This window comes from Rhyacophila brunnea, unplaced genomic scaffold (genome assembly GCF_057557595.1).
Source record: "Rhyacophila brunnea isolate RB1 unplaced genomic scaffold, BYU_Rbru_1.0 scaffold_14, whole genome shotgun sequence".
Taxonomy (NCBI): Eukaryota; Metazoa; Arthropoda; class Insecta; order Trichoptera; family Rhyacophilidae; genus Rhyacophila; species Rhyacophila brunnea.
Window position 1 is genome coordinate 20731370 of NW_028232796.1, and position 20354 is coordinate 20751723.

General features: G+C 34.3%; 1 protein-coding gene across 1 annotated transcript; it reads right to left on the reverse strand.

Annotated features, from left to right (window-relative positions):
* Positions 1-370: 370 nt before the first annotated feature.
* Positions 371-19938, reverse strand: LOC147075699 (organic cation transporter protein-like). Its single transcript, XM_085942365.1, has 7 exons — positions 19932-19938; positions 9505-9740; positions 8362-8541; positions 6180-6410; positions 4571-4953; positions 2966-3242; positions 371-640 (listed from the first exon to the last, which is right to left on the reverse strand). Exons 1-7 carry the CDS (start codon positions 19936-19938, stop codon positions 371-373), a joined length of 1584 nt encoding a protein of 527 aa, XP_085798491.1.
* Positions 19939-20354: the final 416 nt, after the last annotated feature.

Here is a 20354-nt window from a genome sequence, read left to right on the forward strand (position 1 = left end):
TACCGTCTGGAAACCTTCTTAATAAATAAACAGTCTTTATTTTAAAGTCATCCTTTTTACGATTACTTAATAAACTCACATGATAGACCATTTCAAACATTTTAAAAACTTCAAAGTCAAATAACTCAAAACTAGTATTCTTCAGTTAGTGTGTTCTGCCAGAACAGAGACGACATATTGTATTTATAGGTTTAGGAGTTTAAAATTTAGTGTCAGCATAGAAAACATGCTTTATAACAAAATGCCATCAAAATCCCAATTTTGGTCAAAAGTGCAGTTAGCTGGCTTGCAGATTAAGCAGTCGATATGGAATATCATTGTTATAAATAGCAAATTACACCATCTGGCTCTATCATTATGTACTTTGTACTCACTTATCGAAAAGTTCTGCTTCATCAATTGAGTCGAGTAGAGGACATCCTTTAGTCTCTGGTAGGGGGTACAGAAGAAGGGTCAGAAGTGCTGTTATTAGACTCAAAACTATAAGTGGTAGCGATGAGGAATGTGCTTCGAGGCTCACAATAAACGGAGCCACCATTGATCCGAGGCGTGAAAACATGGCCACTGCGCCAAAACCTGCATTTCTCACTACTGTTGGAAATAATTCACCCGTGTATAAATGCAGTACCGGAAGATAAATCTGTGAAAATAATGATAAATTAGCCAAACTATAGATCTACCATCGTAAATTGGCAGCCGGTCGAATTTGAAACTAAAATTGTCTATCGAGGATAAATTTGTCACAAATGCCATTTAATTTTACAACATGTTTCTCGAATTATGGATTGCGCTTGCGTTTATTTAGCTCTCATGGCGTCAAAATATCAAAATCACATTATATTTAGTGTTGATAAATAAAATATACCTACCTATTAAAAAAAGAGATCAACAAGTGAAAAAACCTTTTTCCTTAAATAAGGAATGTACCTAATACATAATTTTATATTTGATATAGTATTTTATAATCGAATGAGTGTTTGTTGCTAATTTAGGTAGGTACGCTATTTTTCTTGCTCGCAAGATTTTTATTGTTTGTACATTTGAAAACATAAAGAGCATTTTAGATTATTAATAAACGAATGTGACCTTTTAATATTTGACATTATTCGATAGCTACTTAGCACCAATTATTTGGTAAGTATTTAAAGTAAGCTATATTTTAATATAATCAACAACGAATTATGTCTCCATGAAGAAATTAATGTAGACATCCGAAAATAACTCCGGGCGATTGGGCGTTATGACAAATTTATTCCAGACTGAGTCAAATGTTTACATTTTGAAACGTCAGTGTGCAGGATTCGGGGTATATATTTTGTTTTTGAAAATACAGAAGAAATAAGTATAGTGCATAATGGCAAGTAGTTCTAAAACAGTTCGTGGAAATGTCAGAGACATCATTCTAAAAGTATGGCAATTCTGCGATGACGAAAAAGGACAAAACGAAATGATTATTTATATCGATAATGGAATACAACGGCAAGTCGCCATGACAGTTGTTCAGTGTTACCAAGTTGCATTTATATTACAACGCAAGTTATTTCTTATTTTTTTTAGTTTTGTTCAAAGTTATGATATAAATAAAAATTAATGTCGGATAGCAATATAAATGAATACTTACTTATTATTTGTGTATGTAAACGGATTTATAAAGAAATTTAGTGTATTAATTAAACTGACATTTACAAGTTTGAATTCCATAATATGACCTCGACTGGTTTTATTTTTACTGTAAATGGTCCTAAGAGTGACACAGAATCGGATGATAGTCTATCTGGAATTGAACCATTATAATAGTAGTTATATAATTTCTACATTGTTTGTGTAATTTATAGTTTGTTATCGTGTTTTATTTAAAATTCCATTGATTTTGATATTATTTTACTGTCTTTGGAGTGAATTTAATTTATTTTCGCCTTTTTTATTATATTTTTTCCATGACTAAAATATACACAATACTACTTTATATTTTACAATTTATGATTTTTCCAACTATGCATTTCTTCCTCATGGTTATAAAGAAAGTAACGCGTTTTTATTTTGATTGTGTTTATTTTTTATTTTAATATTTTTGTACATAAATCTACTACCAATAAAAATGTATAAATAACCATTTTTTTGTTAGTTATGGCAACATTCTCAATGTCATACTTGCGCCCTCGCTGAAATGCCAATTTATGATGGTAGATCTATAGAACTAAATTTAAAAAATATTAGAAATGGAAAAAAGTCAAATTCAATTAATAAATATATCTCTTCAGTTAGTTATTAATTTATACTGTTCGGCTTCTATATATCGACATCTACGTCATGGCGCTATTTGCGATTTTTAAGTATTGGGCCATGCGATTTTTGCATGCTGGCAATATTGCAACGGTTTTAGTTCCATAAAACGGCCACAGTGACGTGTACGTCCTCGATATAGAAGTCGAAGTCTAGTCATGTTTTATTTGTAAATGCGATAGGATGCTAAAATATGATATCATGATTATGAGAAAAGTAATAGGTACATTATAATAATTTTATTAGTTTTCAGAATTTTCTACATGGTTCTGTGTAGAGAGCTAGTTATCAGTAAAAATATACCAAGTTTCAAATGATCTGGGCAGGCTGAATTATATAAAAAGTATTACATTAATTCATGATTATAATATTACGATCAATTTGGTTGGTCGATATCGTTCCAGGAATTTTCTAGGTGGTTCCATGGACAATATTTCTGAAGGAGGCCATGAGTTTCAGAAGCAACCTTCGTCTGCCAAATATAGCTTTCTATGATTTCCCTACCAAAATTCATCAAGCACGTTTTAATTTATCGTACATGCCTTTTTCTACGCAACAGAATAGTTTACCAAACTCTTTATTTGTACAAAATATTAGTAGTCCAGGAGTCATATTCATATCTTCAATTTCGTTAATATGTTTAGGCTCCACATCTATAGAATACGGGTTTCTTTCATCTTACCGATAGTGAGAGTATTCCAAATCCAGCAAACAAAATTCGAGGCCAATCCTCAGGGTAATTTCCTTTAGGAAACGCAATTATACTCAAGAAACAAATGGCTGTCATCAATTCAAAGAGCATTATCGTGACTTTTCTTCCAAAATATTGTACTATTGGAATGCAAATAATGACCCCGGGGATAACTACGAGGCCTCCAATGATCACTGTAGCAAATATATTGCTCCCAATGTGTCCCATGTACTGAGAGAATGCAAAAAAGCATACACCTGAACCAAACCTGAAATGATTATCATGTTATATTATTAGAGATTCATTTTGAGCATTTCCATTGTATATACAATTTTCTAATTCTTTACCCTTACCATTAGACCAAATCAAAAGACCAATATTTTACTTTGTCAATATTATAAAAAAAAAAGATGACAATATGACATTTTAATAATAATAGTGAAGTATAATACCACTAGACTATTAATCGTCGCCTTAGGATTGGTTTGTCAAAAGCGACAATATGTAAAATATTCAGGAGACGAAAACATAATTCATTACCTTACATTATTCAATGCTTGAAGTTCTTTCATGTTTATTTATTTTACGTACTCAGAGCTGATATATTAATTTTTTTTTTTTAGAATTACTAATAACCATGTCCTTGCTTTTTCGTACAAGGTGGTTGTTAGTAATTTTGAACAATCACAAACACCCAGGCTTTGAGAAAAACACATAAATATTGTGTCCTCGGATCGAACCACCCAGAACTCTCGGGTGGAAGACCAGCGCCTTACGCACTGCACCACGAGAGCCGCTGATATATTATATTAGAATATATTAAAAGATTAATCCAGCGATATTCCTCATTTAATTCAGAAGAAAATGTATTTATTTAACAGCAGATACTGCACTTAATCATCGATCAGTCCGAATTGTGGAGATTAGACAATTCAAACCATATTCTTAAATGCTTCTTGTCATACACTACAGAGTTTCAAAAAAAGTTTAGCGATAACGTTACGGTTTCTATTCCCGACATCAAGACTTTTGTATCACTTTCTCTCGCTCAGCACCACTCCAACAATGACTAATTTTCTCTCAAAACTACCAAATTTCATACTAATGTGGTATGTATATAATACCTAATGAGAAGTTTCTCTTGTGCTAAATAATATATGCCGAGCGATAGTTTGTCAGCTTATAATTTCGTGGGCCCCAGATTCGAATCCCGGATTTGGCAAAATTCACATGTTGTTTTTCAATGTGTGTTTTTACCAGTGTTGCCATCTTTTTCTATGTAAATGTGTAAAAACTATAGTATTTTTGAACAAAACTATAATACTGGAATATTTTTAGTCTTAAACCCTTCAAAATTATATTATTTTTGGCATAAAATTATAGTATTTCACTTTTTCGCAGAATCCAATTTATAGTATGGTTGGCAACACTGGTTTGGATCTATATTCTAGAATATAGACTAATAGGTTGAGCAAGTGGCTAACATCAATTTTCTCGTAAAAATAAGCTCCCTGTGGAGGCCCATATTATGATTCTTTTAGTATCAAACATGGTGATGTAAATATTGTTATATAAATAATATAAAGTAATACAAACCATTCAATAGTTAAAATAATCGTTTTCATCCTTAAATTTTTCGACTTGAAAAACACTGTGAATCCAACCTTCTTTTCTACTTTTCGGGGACTATTGTCACGAATCAATTTTTCAGCGACAGACGGATCGGAACTGTTTGTTATCGAAACTTTTTCCAATAAGTCGATCGCTCTTTCATTCTGGCCAGTGGCTATGAGCCATCTGGGGGATTCCGGCACCAACCAATAGTAGGTCAAGTACAGCGAAGATAATATTGACAAAGAATATTGAAGGTGTCGCCAGTCTCGTAACCAAAATGATAATCCAGCCATTATGGAGTTACCGAGACCAAATGGTAATTGATAGAGGATTGGTGTTATTGTTCTCCACTTTCCGTCGACAATCTGAAATAAAACATTCATAATTAATATTAGCTACCTAGTGATAATGTCAATAGTCAGAATAATCAATTTCCTATTGTAGATAGTTAATATATTGAATTTTTGTTGTAACATAATAATTTTTTTATAAAGCCTAAGTGTTAAATCTGCTCAAATATACCCATTAGAAACATCCTAGAAAAAAATTTAGGGTGAGTGGGATTTGAACAGAATAAATTTTTGGCGCCATCTATGAATTAAATTTAATAATGAGATTATTAAGCCTTGATTAAAATAAATTAGGTACAAAGATGATAGACTTTATTCCTGCATTAGCATAATTTAAGAACATCCTCGGGCCGTCCATAAATGACATCACACGATTTTTGGTATTATTAAAGCCCCTCTCCCCTATTAATTGTCCCAAAGTCTTTTCCCCTTTGTCTAATTTACATTTTTAACTCTCCCTCTATTTCTGAAAAACCAATTTGTTGAAAATTATTAATTTCAGTGGAATGTTTCTGCAGAAAATTAAAAAATGAATGCATTATGTTGGTTTTCTGACATCCTTATCACCTTCATCACAAATCATTACAGCACCGGACATGTGCATGGATTTACTGGCATCAATAGTGTGTAAATTAAACTATCGCGATAATAACTGTTTACATGCAAAAAGTGCCTACTGTCCCGCCAATCCCATTCTTAAAGCCTAAGCGAGACACGTTGTTGTCATTGTGTGGTGCTATTTGTTAAACATCAAAATGTTCTGCGCGGTGTAGTTTATATTTTTTCCAGCAGGTTCGCCACTATTGTTTTACTGCGCAGGCGCAGATATCGCACGAATTCCAACTATCATGTGAAAATTTAGAAGCTGCTGAACGTGCATTTTCTTGTTATTGTCGCGATAACACATACTGTTAGCAGTAAATTCATGTACATGTAAACGGACTATAACATTGTATCCAAACCCCCCCACCCCTTTTTAGGGCATAACTTAGTATATAGGTAGTAGAAATTACCTGCAAGAACATTTGACTCGGTAGCTTAATAGAAATATGTTCAAATCTCCTCATTTCATGATTTTTTTTTATAATCTGACTAATTATAAATATGTATAGTTTTGAGCTATTATCACAAGTTATACGTTCTTAATTTTATGATTCAGTTTCAAACAGAATATAATTAAACACAATCTGTGGTTTCAATTTACGATTTATCTATTTATTTGAGACAGTAATTATTATTACCTCGATACACATCACAAAAGAAACTATGGCAATTCCTCCAGACGCCATTCCCAGTAGAATCCTGGTGAAGATAAAGGCAGAAAACCAAGGGACAGCAGCTGACGCGACCCCAGCAATCGCTTGCAGGGCGATTGCAAACATCAACGGCTTCTTTCTGCCATAGCGATCAGCCAGTAATCCAAATAACACATTTCCAACCAACACGCCGAACATTAGCGATACTTGGGCAATCTGAAATAATTCATACAATATAAAACTGTTGAAGAAAATCTTCTTTGTCACTTGTCATATTATATGAGTAGCTTCATATCAAAGTAGACCAAACTTCATCTACGAAATTCTACAAGAGAGGTGACTTTTCATTTCAAGTAGGTATATAGAAACAAAATAATATTATACTAACAAATTTGTAAAACAAATTTTTAACAAAAAATGTACAAAATCATAATATTTGATAAGTTTAAGGGGGAGAGGCACGCCAGCAGAGAACCTAGCGGAAAAATACGAAGCTTGCAATTTGAGATTTTTTTTGATAATTTACAATTTCAACTGTATTAATTAATTAATAAATATGTATCTGAGAACATTAAAAAGGTTTTTTATTTTTTTTTAAATTTAAAGATGAACTTGCAATTGTAAAAAAATGTGAATTCGTTGCAGGGTCACATCTTATTGTTTTATTATATTTTATGGCCATATTTATTATTAAAATTTAGTTTATTGAGTTTTAGATTTTTTGTCGTTTAGATTTTTGACTAATTCATCGTTTTAATATTTTTTATATTTATTTTAAAAAACATCGATTTTTATAAAAATATAAATGTGTATAACTTGAAATCCTTTAAGTATATTAATATCGAATCGAGCTTCAATATTGGGACCAGGCCTAAAATAAAATTTGATATGCTTAAATAAAAAGGATTAATTTCAGCTCTTTTCCACTCGCCGGGATTAGCTGTCCGTTTTCTAATATTCTCTGTCCATTTTAATATAATGTAGATAACACTTTCACAGGAAAAAAATAAATTAAAAACAGGTTATTTTCACAAAAACTGAAGTAGACCGGGATGTTTTGAACGCCGTTAGCTATGTCATGTAGGTGGCGGCCATGACACTTGTTAACAGTATCCAACTCTCTGATTGGTGAAAATGCATATGTCCGCTATCTTGGTAGGAACAAAGTCAAATGACCGTTTATGATACAATACTCCACTTTCAAAACCGAAAATCTATATGAAATGCCGTTTCTGATGTGTTAATGCTTCATAACTTTGCACTCCGGCTATAGAATGAAAATGATATCAGTGTAGTAAAAAGTGCAAAGTTATAAAACGTATTACGTACTTACTCTAGTTTCGATGAGTTGTTTTTTGTAAAGAAGATTATGTACATATAGTCTAAAATTATGTACCTATGTGTACTACATTAAACATTAAAAACATACATTTCGTTAAAAATAGCTTTTGGCCTTCTTTATAATAATATCTGGGTAGGTACTTATAATAAAAATCTTGTATAATTAATATGCAATTTGGATTAAGGGGTCGAGTTCAATTATAAGTACTCCGTGTATACGATAACTCTTGCACTTTAATACATTGCATACCTATTAAAGTCCCTATATTGCTGTGCTTTATACACAATATACTCATCATTCGATAAAAATAAAGCTGTGTTTTATACTTGTGCAAGTTATATAGAAATTGAGACATAACCAAGTGAAGTAAGCACATGACCGTGTTCGATCGTAATGGAGCATATAGGTATCCACAGCGTGGATGTTGTATTAAAAGATTTTTGTATTTTTGAGGAATGAATGTCCAGGTTCAAAATAATAAACATTGAAAAAATAACGATTTAATTAGTCAGGCCCAGTCAGTAACAGTTTTTCTTTGAATATTAAAAATAATTATTTTTATTTTTAATGCTTTTAATTAATTAAAACACTTGTGTAGATATATAACCATAAATGTATCTATAAGTTCGTAATATTATCAGAAAATTGATTTAAATTTCATTACTAACAGCATACTTCAATACTTTTTCCTAAATATCACCAAGTGCCTAATTCTTCTTTCATCTTGGACGATGTCTTTTCTTCAGTTGGAGCATATGGACACCAGGCGGCGGCTCCAATAATCCCTTTCGCATACTAAAATCCTATCTGAATGAAAATGCTTACCTCAACATAGTTTGCCTTTGAGCATACAAGATCCCACTCCGTTATAATGGTAGACGAAAACACACTTCGGTTATAAGAAAACTCATGGCATGTTATTATTGGTATGTTTGTGTCGTTGGTCTCTATCCTGGATAGAAATATCTTCGGGTCGTAGATTATACATGATGATGATTGATTCACCTGAAATAAGCATATTTATGTTAGGCGTGCATAGAGATTGTGATTGATAAATCTAGTCTCGAGAATTCCGGAGAAAGATCAATCTCGAATCTCGAGAAATTAATTTTACAAAATTTCGTGAATTCTCAATTCTCGAGAAATTGACACTAAGCCGGCTCGCACATCACAACTCGCTTCGTGTGCCTAACCGCCATAAATCAAAGCTTCCGAGAACGGGCAGGCGGTGTTACTTGATAAAACCTCGCACATCTGCCTAGCGATATCGACATTCGCCGCATCGTGGCTGCTCCGAACGCGGCGACAGTCTGGAAAGAAATGGCCGTTTGTGCAGCTGTGCGCTTGCGCGGAGTCGACTTTTTTTAGATACAACATGCAGGCTGTAGGAAATGCGACATGTTGCATCTGCGGATCGTCTCGCGTCGCAGTTGCACCGGCCAATCTGCGAAGCTCCATTTGATAACGTTTGTTTCTTGGTTTACGATGACGTCACATCGACGAATTCGTCGTAACACGCATGCGGCGAGTTCTGATGTGCGAGCCCACTAAGCATAGCTGCCGACCGCAATCGGAATTTTAAAAAACTAAGCGGAATTTCTCAAGAAAATTTGATCTCATGATAAAAAAGAAAGCCTCGACTTTCACGGTGAAAGGAATTTCTAAAATTTTCAAGTGGTAATTTTGTAATAATGTAAAATTCTCGAGAAATCAAAAAAGCAATCTCGAATTTTTGAGAGATAAAAAATTCGACAAATCACAAACTCTCTGTGCAGCATAAGTTTACTCATTACTACAAGAAAGTATCATTGTCTTCAAGCGTCAAATATCATAATTTCATTTATAATTTTTCGAGAAATGAGAATTTCGAAATTTCATAAAACAAAAATCTTGAGAAATGAGAATCATTCCCGATCAATCATTACAACCTCTAGACATACTCACTGGCTTTGCTATTCTTTCCCACACGTAGTCAGAATAATTTGTGAAGGCCATCGGTTTCCTACATGAAAATTGTGGCACTGGAGCGATAAATACGATTTCTAATTGAAACCAAGCAATGGGAAACTTTAAAAGCCCCATTAAGAGACTTATGCCGAGTTGCCATTTTCCAAAATCACCAATCACAGAACTTATGATGTCTTTTGTGGCTCCATTTTTGAAGTTCGCATTTTTATCAGATTCCAAAATTGTTAATTCCACCTCTGTAACAAGAATGATTATTAGTTGTGATCAGTAGACACGTCCTTCTACAGGCCTACTAGTTTTCTAGAATATAATTATTATCTAGTTTCTGAAACTCATGTTTCTGGAAGGATGAGTTAGTGAAGCTACAGAAAATGCGTAATGCTCAAAGATATTGAAGATTTTTTTCTATAGAGATGGACCCTACATAAATATTAAAATCAATCTTAACGGCCCACATGCTCAGCGTAGGTCAAAATGGAGTTTTTATGGTATTTTCAGAGCATAACCCTGGACATTCCTTAAACGTTGTAGATAATGTATTTATATACTTTTGAAGCCTTATTATCCTTTATATTTATTTTAAACATTTGATGACTGTATAAACTATTTTTATTACATAAAATAGTATTCTTTTAAACCTCTCGCTCTAATGTTTTAGAAATAGTCATATTTCAGTACATCCCTGTGCAATGGTGTTAAGATTTTTTAGATTTATTAATTTTTAAACGCATTTACAAAACCATTTATAAAATAATTAATGTTAACATTATATAGTGACATATTTACGATAAAAAATTATATTTTATAATCTTTGTGATCCCAAATTTGACAAGAATTAGCCATTTTATTATTTAAAAAATGGGCACGATTAACACATTTGAAGATAATTCTAAAGATACTGATTATAAGCTATGTTTTTAACCATTCAAATGTGATAAACATCCTACGAATAATGTTTGCTTTATAATAATTATTGACCTAAGAATAAGGTAGTATTTTTTTTGAAATACGCCATTTCTATTGGCATTTCCCAGTGGCTAAGCTACAACATACGGCCGTAACCATAAATTGACAAACGATAAATGAAGTAGGGAGTAAAATCATGTTAACGCGCGTGTTTAAACATGTACCTAACCGGAAAAAAAAATTAGATTATATATCAAATTAAAAAAATTATTTAAAGGAGAATTTTAAATTAGTCCCATAGGCTCTTTTTCTTCTTCATATAATTATTTTTACATATTTTCACAATACACGGCGATATATTTGTACAGTTTCTCCTAGTTTTTATTAAATTGAAAGCATAGTGCCGTTTGAGTGTGTCATCAGCGACTGGCGGATTGGAAGTGACTAACAGCGACCATGCTGGACATGTGCACCTAGTATGCTAAAACATTACTCAAATAATATCGGCTGCACTACCCGCTTGGTCTAGAGCAGTGTTTCCCAAAGTGTGGTACGCGTACCCCCTGGGGTACGGGAAGAGTTTGGTAGGGGTCCGCGCTGCACCGGGCTATGGCTGCGCCTGGTGCAACTAGCATTAATACAACACCTGCGACGGAGACACTATTTACGTTTGCGTCATTTATTTTCCACCAGCAAGTGACTTGGAGGTGTATAAGTGTTTTATTGGGAGTATGCTATCTAATATCAACTTAATTGGAGATAGAAAGATTATTGTAATGGGAGATTTTAATCTAAACTCAGCGCGTAGTGGTAAAAGAGTCAGCGATGATCTTGAATTTCTATGTTCTGTTTTTGGATTTTCTCAGCACAATGATGTCTCTAACTCTAGCAATGGATTTTTGGATAGGGTATTTAGCAATATCGACTTATCGCTTTCACGATACATGTCTCCTCTTGTACGCGAAGATGTGTATCATCCAACTTTAGTTTTTCTGCTCAGGTTTCGGTCGACTCGTCCGCTTCAGACTCCAATTGCCTCTTACAAAACCAACCAATTCGGCGGGTGGAGGTTTGAAGGCGGAAACTTCAAGCTACTTTACTCATTGATGAAAGGACTGGAGTGAGTTGCTCGAGATTTGCGATGTGACTGAGGCGGTACAATGTTTTTACAATATTGTGTATAATATTTTTGATCAATGTTTTTCGAGGAAGTTGCCATGTCGTGGTGAAAGGCGATACCCGAGGTGGTTTTCTCGGAAGATTATTGGGGACATTAAGGTCTAGCATAACTATCATACAGCATGGAAGGCTGGGCATGATCAGACTGACTATATCATGTTTAGCATCTATCGTTCGAAAGTGAGACAAGCTGTTCGACGGGCCTATCGAACATAATATATGGAAACGGTAGAAGATTCCATTCGCGAAAATCCTAAATTGTTTTGGAATTACGTAAACTCATTAAGAAGAGATGGTGGGTTTACCGATAGGATGAGTTGGAAGGGCGAAGAGGTGACTGGACATGAAGTATGCAGAAGCATTTGCTGGTCATTTCAAGTCTGTCTACGCAAGTAGTATTCCAAATCTGGATGTTGCCTCAACGTCAGGAAAACCGTCATGTGGTGCCCAATCCGTCGATATTTTTTCAATTAATGAGAGCGATGTACTTAAGTTTATTAAAAAACTAAAGAATATTCGTTCTTTGGGACCTGATTATGTTCCTACATTTTTTTAAAGGGTTGTATTGACTTTGTCAAAGGCCCGCTTTCATATATATTTAATCTCGCAATGGGGACAGATATCTTTCCGGAAACGTGGAAGATGTCGAAGGTTACTCCAATCCATAAGAGTGGTACAGAGTCATCCAATGGCGCACCCAGGATTTAATATTGGGGGGGGGCCAAGGAGGAGAAAGTAAATTAGTCCCATAGGCTCTTTTTCTTCTTCACAGCCTAATTTCTCGTTGTCTATTGCACTCAGTGTACCTACACCATGGTCCCCACATCCTAAAACGGGCCCTCAGGCTAGGATATTTGGCGGGCCCCCTACCTACCGCTAAGATTAAAGGCAGTGTGAAACACTACATTAACGTTTTTCAACTTGTGTTTTAGTTGAAATTAAGGGTACTTATACAGTGGATTATTGGCGATTTTCAATACATCCACATTAATAATGAAGCTACATAATAATCAAAAAATATATTGCACAATTATATAAGTAATTGAAAATGTTCATGGCTATGAAATATAATAGCGCCGCAGGCGACTTTTTTTACTATTAAAGCTAATTTATGATGTGTGTTTATCTCACTTATCTGGTCAACCCGACACGCCGGGCCCTCCACAGCCCGGGCCCCCAGGCTAGAGCCCTGTCAGCCCTCCCCAGCCATGACCTACACCACTCCGGAATTCGGGTGGACACCGAGAATTTTTTTGACAGTTCCATTAGGGATTGGGTTTCTAAAAAAACTTGACATTAGTGTTGTAGAAATTTAAATCTAAGAAATTGTTCTAAAAAGGGTGCTGGAGAATTACAAATCATTTTTTTGCCAGTGTTTTTATTTGTTTAAGCCCAAAGGTTTATTGGCTTTCAATTTCAATGGTTAAAATCATTCTGATAATTTTCATGTTTGGGTGGTGTCAAGGCCCCTTGCCCCCCCCCCCCCCCCCCTGGGTGCGCCACTTTAACCACCTCACTTCAGTGTGAAAAATCAAACATTCTTACTTAGCTTCCATAGAAAATAAATGCAAAGTTTTTTTTAATAATGCCTGTTTTTAAAGGTTGATAAAATTTGATGAAATTTACCATATTGGTCTATTACAGGTTTTAGCACTGCGGTAATAAAACTATAGATTCCCTGTGTAAATAAAACAGTGCGTAGATATAATGTTAGGGTTTCTTGTCTTTGCGAGGGTAACAAATCCTTTAAATGAGCCTAACATTGACGGATTCCATACAAATTCCTCCATGATATTTTAGATTTTTCTAAATATGAAGAAATAGAATCAAAAACATCTTGTCATGTCGTACGCTCGGTGAGTTCTTTGCAGCATAGATATTGATCCACTATTTTGTTTTCATTTAGGAAACGAAAACCTGTGAGGCCAACAGTAGACGCGTGCGATCGATTCGGCAACATCGAAATCACATTAGATCTTTCATCGGCTTTCATAATTTCATGAAGGACTTTTTCGGTTTTCGCTATTTCGCGGATTTTTCTGCTTTTATCATTATTTTCGCGGTGCACTTGCAACAAGCCAGCGGTGCACCGGTTAATAACCACTGGTCTAGAGCCACAATATTTATGCTGAATTCCACCGAAAAAAATGTTTTTTTTTTAATTTACACCACCACCGACTGTGGTGGGCATGGCCCCCACATCATGAATGTTTGGCGGGCCCCCTTACCCATCACCAGGGTTAAGGGGAATGTGATGTTCTACAGTAGTGTTCCCAAATGGTATTCCGTGGATTTATCTATATTGTTAAATAATTCCCTTGAATTCTTGATTTGTCGGACCTCATATCATATTATCGATCGTTATCATACTATGAACCACTGGTCGCGACCCCCTCCTGTGGTAGCCAAGTAGCATTCGACCCTTCGATATTGGATAAATAACCATTTTTATTTTTATAGAAACACTAAAAATAATTGTAATATAAAATGATACACGTGAATTATTATCATGTAGTTACGTATATCATATTTTCATCATACTTCATATTTTTTATGTTAATTTTGATGAAGTAGTATAGCGCCACATGCGATTTTTTTTATAATGTAACAAATTTCTGGTGTGTGTGTTATCTCACAATTAGACGAGCCGCCAAGCCGGGCCCTCTTAAGCCCGGGCCCCCAGGCTGTAGCCCTGTCAGCCCATGGTGGTGGGTGTAGTCGTACTTTTCGCCGAATTTTTATCGTCGATTTTGGGTTTTTTAATAGTGAAGTTCCAAAATATTATTTGAAAATGGAAAAAAAAAGTATTATTGCATTTAACTTATAGGTACACAAACCTACCCAACAGAACACAGCCTAATTTCTCGTTTATCGCACTTTTGTCTATTGCACTCGGTGTACACCACTCCGGAATTCGGGTGGACACTGATAATTTTTTGAAATTTCCATTAGAGATTGAGTTTCTAAAAAAACCCGACATTAGTGTTTCGAAATTTTTGTGTTAGAAATTAAAATCTAAGAAATTTTTCTAGAGGGTGCTGGAGAATTTAAAATCATTTTTTTGCCGTGTTTTTATTTGTCTAATCTATTGGCTTTCAATTTCAATATTTTTGGGGGGGGCCAAGGCCCCTTGCCCCCCCCCCCCCTGGGTGCGCCACTGGAGTCATCAATGGAGAATTACAGGCCGGTAGCTGTTCTCTCTGCACCAGCATAAGTTCTTGAGATGATCATGCACAACATGATTTCTCCAACAATTGAGTCATTTATAATAAATGAACAGCATGGATTTAGAGCAGGCCGATCAACGGAAACTAACCTGATGTTATTTACCGATTATGTGTCATCGGCACTGGATAGAGGCCACCAGGTTGACTGTTCTTACAATGACTTCTCGAAAGCATTTGACAAAGTCGATCATGACATCCTGATGGAAAAATTTATTGGATTGTCGGATCGATTTTTGAAGTTATTTTAGGAACCGTCAACAATACGTATCGTACGGCCTTTATCAGTCACAGTATTTTACACATTTTCTGGTGTCCCCCAGGGCTCAAACTTAGGGCCGTTGCTGTTCACGATTTTTATAAATGACATAGCATTGGTAATAAAAAATGCTATGTTTTTGTTGTTCGCTGATGACTTGAAACTCTTTTTGGAAGTTGTCACCTTGGACGATTGTCGACAGCTCCAACTTGATATAGATAATATATTAAATTGGGGCAGGCGTAACAAACTAGAATTCAATATTGATAAATGAAATCTTTTATCGTTTACCAGAGCCTCAAAAGTATTGTTTTTCCAATACTCGATGCATGGCAGAGTTCTGTCACGAATATCATCTGTAAGGGATCTTGGCATTACGTTTGAGAGGAAACTGACATTTATTAGCCATATAGTTACTATTTGTAACAAAGTGCTTAAAATGTTGGGCTTCGTCATGCGTACTTCCCGGGTCTTTTCAGATGTTACGGTATTAAAACTTTTATTTAATTCTTTAGTTCGAAGCAGACTTGAGAGTGTGTCTATTATTTGGGCACCGCATCAGTTGAAGTATGGCCTTATGGTGGAGAGGGTACAGAAGAAATTCTTGAGACTCCTTTACTTGAGGTTGTATGGATACTATCCGTGGCTTTATCCAACTGACTTTCTCTTAGGCATGCTTACATACTGCAGTCTGCAATTTATAATAAATCTTTATTTAACTACGTATTTTTTTCGACTTATACGAGGTATAAATGAGAACTCTGCCATTCTGGGCAGTGTTGACCTGTGTGTCCCTGATAACAATCTTAGAAATAAAGACCATCAGTTGTTTATTCTCCCAAGGTGCAGAACCAACCTGTCACTGGTAATGCCAATTGGGAGGGCGATAACTATGTTCAACGAAATTGCTTCGGATGTTGACATATTCCACCTACGTGAGAATGAGTTTAGGTGGATGTTGTTTTATAAATTCTTAAAATAGGGTCTGCTTAACTCATCCGGTGTACTTCCTTTACCTGTACCTATCTAATTTATCTACTGATATATCTCTTTTTTATGTAATACTGTTATATTTATATATCTTTGTTTCTAAATGTCATGTTGTGAACGTCTTAAACTTATAATTTGTAATGTCCACAATATGTTTAAAAAAAAATGAAATAAATTGAATCCCATTCGGAAGAAGAGCAATTGTTGGAATTATTAGCTTCAGACGGATTCTTGCAAAATAAATATAAGGAGTGTACTTAACTCATTAGTGGCACAGATGTCCATATGGACACAGAAATTTTGTAGTCGGTGTGACATGAATTTTTATTTGTTTTAAAAATTATTTCTTTACATTTTTTGACATCAGTAATATAACAGGATATTAATACTAAAAATAAAATTTGCAAATTATTGCCGAGTTCTGAGAAAACAGCCGTGTCCATATGGACACGCGTGACACTTATGTTATCATTTTTTTTTTGATTCTATGGTTTATTAGTAGAATTATTATAAAGTATGATAGTTTTCAATACACATTACACACAAGCTAATATTGCATTTTCTTCACTGCGTTCTGATTTCAGATGTTTCTTTTTCTTTTAAAAAAATCGGTCACAGCGTCGATTTTTCATATTTTTTTGAATAAAATAATTTAACCCATTAAATCGTATATCAGCTAGAACCATTGATTTTGATGTACATAGTTTTGAATATCCATCCTATCAAGATCCATCAGCGTTCTTGTTTTCCACATTTTTCCCGTAAAATTGATATTTTGTGCAGCTAGGTGTAATTCCGTGTAGAATCTCCAGTTGCAGTATAAAATATCTAAAATAAATAAATATTGGTCAATCTATGTTCTTGCATTCCTAGATTTCACTTGTGTATCTGCTTTTAATCGTCTATGATGTAAATTATCGATTGTTCCACCACCAGGATTTGGTCGGTGGTGAGATATATTATAATATTATATTCGTCGACATTATCATCATCACTAGCTTCATAAAGTGCATCCAATGCATTGTTTATCAACATTTCTCTTTCTTCAATCTTGGACATATCCTAGAAACTAAATAATTTGACAAAATGAGAATAATATATTTTATAAAAAATATAGTGATAACAAATCATAATTTAAATTTGTAGTGTTAAGTGGCACGCGTGTCCATATGGACACGCATTAATTGATTATGCAATAACACCACATAAACAAAAATACTTCCATTTCTAATTACATATAACATATAATGAAACTGCACACGTTTATAATGCATTCAATGACAGAAATATTATTCTTTGAAACAATATAATCAGAAAACCACGGTTACCTTTAACATAAGTCCATCTTTTTGTGATTATAAAATAAATGGCCACTTTGACACTTGATATTTATTTTATTATGTCAGCTAGATCATTCAAATGACGAACAATTGAAGCAGTGAACTTATTTCAACTGACTAACGTTTATAAACCAATTTTTTATTTTAAAATAACAATTAGGCAAAGTAAACTGTACTACAATAATTGCGTGTCCATATGGACACGGGCGACACTAACGTGAGCAATTGGGTCTGGCACTAAAGAGTTAAACATCATTTAGGTTGCAAATGCAACATATTGTGTATCCAGTTTTAACAGAGAAATTCCTGAAATACATCTTGCCTTTTCCAACTTCATATATATATGTGAAGTTGCTTTTTCAACATTAAATTTGTAGACATTAAGTCAAAAAACAGCCTTTTGGGTGTGGAACCGCATCTCAGATTAAAATTAATAACCAGGGAACCAAAAAACGATAATCTGTCGTTTCAACATAAACAATTTCATCCTTCTCATTGATTATAATGAATGTTATTTTTTATAATATAACTTTTATTTATATTTTATTATGAATGAATTTTATTTTTCGTTTATTATTATTTTGTTTATGTACTACAAAAGGAAAATGTAAATATATTTTGATTGTTATTAAAGTACTTATATGCATTTTTCTTTGACGAGGGGTACTCAGTATTACGAAAATTATAGAAGGAGTACACAGATGTCGAAAGTTTAGGGAACACTGGTCTAGAGAGCTACAATATGTACCTATGCCGAATTCCACCGAAAAAGTGTTCTTTTGATTTACACCACCACCGACTGCAGTGGGTGTAGTCGTTCTTTTCGCCGAATGTTTATCATCGATTTTTGGTTTTTTAATATTGAGGTTCCGAAATATTAATTGAAAATGGATAGAAAAAAGTATTATTGCATTTAACTTATACACAACCTACTCAACACAACACAGCCTAATATCTCGTTTATCGGTCTTTTGTCTATTGCACTCGGTGTACCTACACCATGGCCCCCACATCCTGAAACGGGCCCTCAGGCTAGGGTATTTGACTGGCCCCCTATCCACCGCTTAGATTAAAGGCAGTGTGAAACACTACATTAACGTTTTTCAAATTGTGTTTTAGTTCAAATTGAGGGTACTTATACAGTGAATTATTAGCGATTTTCAATACATCTACTTTAATAATGGAGCTATCGAGTATCGACACATAATAATCAGAAAATATATTGGACAATTATATAATTTAAAATGTGCATAGTCATGAAGTATAATAGCGCCGCAGGCGACTTTTTTCCCATTAAAGCTAATTTATGATGTGCGTTTATCTCACTTATCTGGTCAACCCGACACGCCGGGCCCCCCGCAGCCCGGGCCCCCAGGCCACCCCTCCCCAGCCATGACCTACACCACTCTGGAATTCGGGTGGACACCGAGAATTTTTTGACAGTTCATTAGGGAACGTGTTTCTAAAAAAAACCGACATTAGTGTTTCGAAATTTTTGTGTTAGAAATTAAAATCTAAGAATTTTTTCTTAAAAGGGTGCTAGAGAATAACAAATCATTTTTTTGCCGTGTTATTTGTCTAAGCCCAAGGTATAGTTTATTGGCTTTCAATTTCAATGTGTAAAATTATTCTGATGATTTTCATATTTTGGGGGGTGCCGAATCGATTTTATTGAACACAGTTATTGCCCTCCCAATTGGCATTACCAATGACAAGTTAGTTCTGCATCTTGGGCGAACAAACAATGGATTCACCTGATTTCTAAAATAATTTTATTAAGGACAAACAAGTCAATACTACCAACAATGGCAGCGTTTCTATTTACACAGCGTATCAGAAAAATATGTAGGAAGTAACTTAATATAGATCTCTAAACTTTAGACCACAGTATGTAAGTGTATCTAAGAGATAATATCCATTCATACACTCTCAAGTAAAGGAGTCATAAAAATATCATTGCACCCTCTTCACCATAATTCGGTACCTACTTCAACTGATGCGGGGTCCAGACAATCGTGTCCGTAAATTTGTACCTATGTTCGCCGTATTACACTTCACCGTGAAATGTTTATCGGAAATATATGGTCGTATATTAAAGACTTTCCAACCTCTTTGGTTGTAAAACACGGTTCTTGTCGTTTTACGGGAAAAAAGCGGAAACAAATTTTGAAAATAGCCGACAATATACTGGAATATTTGTCAGGTTAGGTTAGGTTAAGTTAGGTTTTCATTCTTGAAGGAACAGTATTGTCAGCAATGCTCCACGAACAACGCGTATTTTTTTCATCTCAGTGCTATAGAGATGACCGTATAATATACGGTCATATCTTTCCGATAAGAAAGCTCACTGCAAGCTGTGCTACGGTGAAATGTAATACGTACAATGTACATGTAACCCCAGACAATAGACCCACTGTAAAATATCTCAACACAGGGGCTCCGTTAATAAATCCACATAATGCATAATAATAATATTTTGCGGCACCTGCAATAAGTAATCGTAAAAATATATATAATTTAGGTACTTGCCTGTCATTTTGAGACGTTATCCTCTCCCGGTAAAATTACAAAAAATAATATTAAATTTATATTACTTAATTTGTTTTGTTAAGTTATTAACACACGTTGTACAGGCATCTAACTTACACTGTTTTAAAAAAAATGTTTCTTAGTTTGTTTACTACCACAATATATCAATTTGCGATAGTAGGCACATAATATGTTAATTTATTATTTGTTTATGTACCTATGTAATTAAGTTCATCAATTATTATTACCTATACCTACAATGTAAAATCAGGAAACGTTATATGGGTCACTCGCGGAACAAGTATTGCAAAAAGAGAGTAAACTACAATATGGACATACCCGTAGCGCGATTTAAAATAAGTGAGATCGTATGAAGAGAATAAGTTGGTATGCAGAAAAATGCACACAGCCTATAATATAGCA